Consider the following 5632-nt stretch of genomic DNA (forward strand, 5'->3'; position numbering starts at 1 on the left):
GGACTTTCCGTTTTGAATTTTCCTCGGAGTTCAGTATTTTTGTGATTTAACATTTTTCAACATTTTTCAACCCATCATTTTTGTCAACCTTTCGACTTTGGTCGAAAAAGCGAGACATAGCGATCCTAAATTCCGTTGTGGGCGGCGTCAACAATATTCACTCTGGTGAAATTTTTGAAATTTTAAAAACTTTCTTAAACTTTTAAGGTGGTACCTAACACTACAGGGAGATAACTCTGTAAAGTTAGCTGAACGTTTTAATTACGTTGTGTTGGAAAAGGAATATAAAGCTTCTCAATGATCAAAAATGGTGTTTGTCAAACTGCTATATAACCAGTGTATTTTTTCTGACAAAACGGTTGGTTCAATATTTTTGAAATTTTTATAGTTTTGTTAAAGGGTCAAAGTAAATACTTTGACAAAAATTCATGAAAATTAAACGAGCCAAATTAATTTTTGTGAAAGTGTTGGGTACCACCTTAAATGAACTTAGTATTTTTTTTACAGTTAACATTACATTCACTCTGTGGTTAAAGTTTTAAAATTTTAATAACTTTGTTAAATTTTCCTGGACTTCTACCAAACTTGGACGGAAGCTTGTTTATAATCATAAGATTGTATCCAAAAGTAAAGTTGGTAAAACCAAATCCGTATTTTACTTTTAAATGGACTTTTAAATGGACTTCGTTTTTCCTGTAAGTTAACAATACATCCACTATGTGTTTAAGTTTTTTTTAAATTTTAAATTTGAATTGGCTTCATCAAATTTTAAATATTTGACTAGACTAAACTGTCCTTTTATGTGATGTTTTGTTACATAGTGGTGACATTTTGTTTTGCAATATTGCAGAAATATATATTGAATATTGACTCTTTATAATTGTCATAGAAACATACATAATACAAATCATGTAACAAACATATATCACAAACAACAACAGCTTATGAAGATTGATATTTATTTATGAAAAACTTTTGTATTGAAATGATGCTACAACATCATTAGGACATAACGCGTTTCTTTCAAGAAAAGGTATCAGTTGAAAATGGATTCTTTTTACCAAAGACAGGTCCACATTACTTCTTTTCTGTTCATATAGGAAAAACTGGTACCGATGGTGTTGACCGCCAGGAGGATTAGGGCCGTTGTATTCTTTGGTAAATAAAAAATAAATAGAAATAAAGCAAAGCATTGCAATTTGTGATCATTTAATAGAAGTTAATTTAGTAGATTGAACTATGAAGTTTATTGTTCAAATTACCCTTTGTTTTATATCATGTTAAATTGAAGTGTACTTTTGATGTCGAACTGTTTGACCGGGTAACAGCTTGTTACAGGAGATACAGCTCTAAGTGAGATGTTGAATGTATTCTTATATCTTTAAATTGTTCCGATAGTGTACTCACTCATTTGTTCCGTCCCGTCGATCTTTCCTGTCTCGAGTGATGCACCCTGGAAGCATATAATAGCAAGCTTGATTAAAAGAAATATTTAAGTCAAAGTATTAGATGAGACATCAAAAGACAACAATAACCAGCAGTGAAATTTTGTAAAAGTAGTAATCCTCACAATCTGTCACTTAACAACGAAAAAGCTATTATATATATTATATAATTCAACAATATCTATAATTATATGATGTACATATTTCAAATCAGCTTACAAATGATTTTATTGAACCTATATGCTGAGAGTACCATGAGACGCGCACGCAGATCGTAGAGGTCACTAGCGTATTTGGTCGTATGAGGTCAAGTCATGGAATTTATCCCTCTTATGTTTATTTGAAAATAATGGATATCTTAATTGTTTTGAACTGGAATTTAAGATAATTGTGACATTTGGAATACAAACTTTACGATTTGATATAGTTTTTGGATGGATTAATATTCTACCGATGTAGTTGGTGATGGATAATTTGTCACGTTGTCAGCAAACATTTGTTAATGAAATGGCTGAACATTCGAGCATTGACTCGGTATCGGAACTGTCTGGCACGGCCAAGACTAGTTCCAAAAGTGACAATATTTTTAGCATTATGAATGACCACAGGCAACTTATTTCGCCAGGTTATGATAACAATATCAGTGGGTTTCAAGCAAGCATTGAAAACATTAATGTTGGAGGAGGAGCCATAAGCAATGCTCCTGCCACTCACACTCCGGAAGTGGTCATACCTGATATTTACAATATGCTACTTCAAAATCAATTGTATATCCAAACTTTGATAAAAAATCAGAATTCTAAAACTGATCCAATACAAAGTTCAACAAAGGTAAACCCTAGACAATCGGCAACAATGGCCGGACCAAGAAAGGTCGTTAAAAATAAACCTAAAAAGGATGATTACCAATCGCAATTGGACAGTTTGTTTGATAATGATATGAACAATAACCAAACTAAAAACATATCTGCACCGTCTGAATTATATTCAGATATTTCGAGTGACGAAAGTTACGATAGCGATGTTGAAGCATGTTCTGAGAATGAAGTGGATGTTGAAAAGGCAGAAAATGAAAATGTCTTGGAATCCATGAAAGACTTCATTAGTTCAAACGAAAAGACTGGTCCAAAAATTAATCCTGGTTTAGCCTCATACATGAACCAGGGACTGAGGACACGAGTCAATGAGGAAAAATACAAAGACCTCACAAAGAAATATGATAAGCCTGCCAATGTGAGCAGTCTAAAAGTTCCACGAGTCAACATAGGTGAGGATTTTAAATGCAATTAAATTGCAATTTAATAAAATTCATATTTTTTGAAAAATCAAGTGTGCAAATCAATTTATTATAAATAATATAGATTTATAATTGCTTAAAAACTCGCAATAATATGTGAAATGTGTACACGTATGAATATTGTGTAAAAATCATTTACATACACACTATACATTTTTTAGTGAATATATTTACTAAATTTATATTATAATTGTAGGTATTTGGAAACAAATGTCACTACGAAATAAAGATGTGGATATAAAATTACAACGATTACAGAATCTCTTGTCTAAAACAGCGTGTCCATTGATGTATATGATGGATATGTTTGTGGAAAAATCTTCAAAGAAAGAAGAAATGTCCAGAGAGGAACTGCAAGCATATGCAGTCACGTGCAGAGATACGTACCAGCTATTTCAAGCTTGTTATAGTGAAATAACCTTCAGGCGAAGGAGTTTCATCAAAGACGACATTCAACCCCAGTATAAAGGTCTATGTGATGATACCACACCAGTCACTGACATGCTGTTTGGGGATGATATTAAGGAAAAAATCAAAGAACTAGATGCAGAGCATAGTGTGTGCAAAAAAGTTGGGAAGGACCATAATTATACATATGATAATCCCAAGAACTCATATCAGTCTTCTAACAGGGGACGTAGCCATCATGGCCATGGAGGGCGTGGATTTCCTCATAAGTTTGGGAAAAGGAAACGCCAAATTGATGGAGGAAAACCAATCAAAAGAACGAGAAAATATGATGATGATGGTTTTTTAGACCGCAGCAAGACCTTCAACAAGAAGAAAAACAAAGACAAAAAGTAGATCATGTTATTTCTGAAAGTGGTGTAAGTACAAATGATCACTTGATTGATTTAACTGCATTACAAATTCAAAATCTTCCTAATAATTTTATTGGGGGGAAAATTTCAAAGTTTTTTCATCGATGGAAGGAATTAACATCAGACTATTGGATTTTAAATATTATTAAAGGTTATCAGTTAGAATTTGAAAACATTCCTACACAGCTTATTATGCCATACCCACTTGTATTCAGCAGTGAAGAAAATGAATATGTACAAACTGAAATAGATAAATTTATTTCAAAAACAATTATTCAACCTGTTACTCCAATTCCAAGTGGAATAGTGTGTTACCGTTATATCTGTGACTACCCAGTGGAGGACATCTTGAGCTTATCCAACCGTCAGAAATGTGTAAAATGTGTTAAGTAGAATTGTGTTTTTACCTTGATATCTGTGACTAGCCAGTGAAGGACATCACGTGCTGATCCAGCATCCGGGTCTCTCATAATAAGGATATACAATTGATCCTAAATAAGAAAGAAGGTGGTTAGATTTTTCAAACTTAAGAATGAGAGGTTTATCCACCATTGTGAAATTAATCAAGAGAGGATTAATATCGTATTCAAAGTAAACATTGGTAGAATATATTTCTGGAATAAAAATATCCAGGTGAGTGAAACATTCCCTAAAATAAGCATAGGAGTTCATAAGAGTAATGAGGACTTATCTCGTATACCTACCACACAAACAGTACAGTTTATTAACTTTGGTTAAATCAAAATGAATCGTTCGGGTTAATTCGGGAATAAAAATGTGGTCATCTACCTAAAAAAAGGGACGAAAGATACCAGAGGGACAGTCAAATTCTTAAATCGAAAATAAACTGACAACGCCATGGCTAAAAATGAAAAGGACAAACAGACAAACAATAGCACACATAACATAACATAGAAAACCAAAGCATAAACAACACGAACCCCATAATCAATGTATTCTCGTCCTGAATATGAACAAAATATTTGCTATTTAAAGCATATAACTAGTATCCGTCAATCAATAAATAAATGTATTATCCAAAAATTGTTTTAGTTTATTAATTATTTTTGGTTTGTACGCATAAAACTATTTTGTAAATTTTCTATTTATCTTACGTATGTAAGAAAATTTGGTGATTGCATTCCATACAGTTTAGATTTCTCCCCTATCAACTAAGTTTGAATTTGAAATCCAATAATTATTGCAGCTCCTAACATATTTATCAGCACATATACTTTTGCCAAGTTCGGTGCCTATCTTTATCAAAAAAATCCTTCCAAAACACGTGTATAATGAGTCTTTTCAACGTACCTTTTTTGCATTCTGAAATTTGACTTGCGGTCGGGCTGTTACCTCCCATTTTTGTATTTCTCGTATTCCTTGGAGTTCACCCTCATCGTTGTTACATGTACCATATACATCGTCGGGTTTCATCTCTAAACTTTTTTCTCCACATAGCGGATCAGGTTCTGGTTGATCATGAGTACAAAACCCCAAAACAGTATGCAATAGTGAAATTAAAATACAATAAAATAGTACATACATTATACTATTTATTTCAGTACATTTGTATATTTGCATCTGTGACATCAATATTTTACATGTTAATCGATCTTGTAACGCATAACTTAGAAACATACTAAAAGAAAATATATTTATTCATAAATGGTTTTTTTTTTTCAGTTTCGTTAAAGTTATAATTCTACGTGTGGTTCGAAAAAAGTTTACCCTCCCCCTCCAGAAAAAAAAACAATAAATAAAATGAAGGTCAGTCCAAGAGAGAAAGAAACAAAACAGAGCAAGACATATACAAAAAAAGAAATGGAAGAAAACAGTATCTCCACAGAAAAGATAAAGGAAAGGAAAGCAGCACGTATATGTGTGTTGATAAACTTTATGAAAGGAAAGGATAGCAACACAAACATGCGTGTTGACAGAATCCCTTCAAATAAAGGATAACAGCACGTACATGTGTTGTTGACAAAATCCCCTTAAAGGGAAGAAAAGCAGCACGTACATGTGTATAGACAGAATCCCCACAAAGAAAGGATAGCAATATATGTGTATAT

General features: G+C 32.5%; 2 protein-coding genes across 2 annotated transcripts; one reads left to right on the forward strand and one right to left on the reverse strand.

Annotated features, from left to right (window-relative positions):
• Positions 1-962: 962 nt before the first annotated feature.
• LOC134706000 (phosphatidylethanolamine-binding protein 4-like) lies at positions 963-5107 on the reverse strand. Its single transcript, XM_063564713.1, has 4 exons — positions 4875-5107; positions 3971-4054; positions 1408-1453; positions 963-1153 (listed from the first exon to the last, which is right to left on the reverse strand). Exons 1-4 carry the CDS (start codon positions 4995-4997, stop codon positions 963-965), a joined length of 444 nt encoding a protein of 147 aa, XP_063420783.1. The 5' UTR covers positions 4998-5107.
• LOC134705396 (uncharacterized) lies at positions 1884-3780 on the forward strand. Its single transcript, XM_063564135.1, has 2 exons — positions 1884-2712; positions 2939-3780. The coding sequence occupies exons 1-2, from the start codon at positions 1911-1913 to the stop codon at positions 3544-3546; spliced, it is 1410 nt and encodes a 469-aa protein (XP_063420205.1). The 5' UTR covers positions 1884-1910; the 3' UTR covers positions 3547-3780.
• Positions 5108-5632: the final 525 nt, after the last annotated feature.

Source organism: Mytilus trossulus, chromosome 2, assembly GCF_036588685.1.
Source record: "Mytilus trossulus isolate FHL-02 chromosome 2, PNRI_Mtr1.1.1.hap1, whole genome shotgun sequence".
Lineage (NCBI taxonomy): Eukaryota > Metazoa > Mollusca > Bivalvia > Mytilida > Mytilidae > Mytilus > Mytilus trossulus.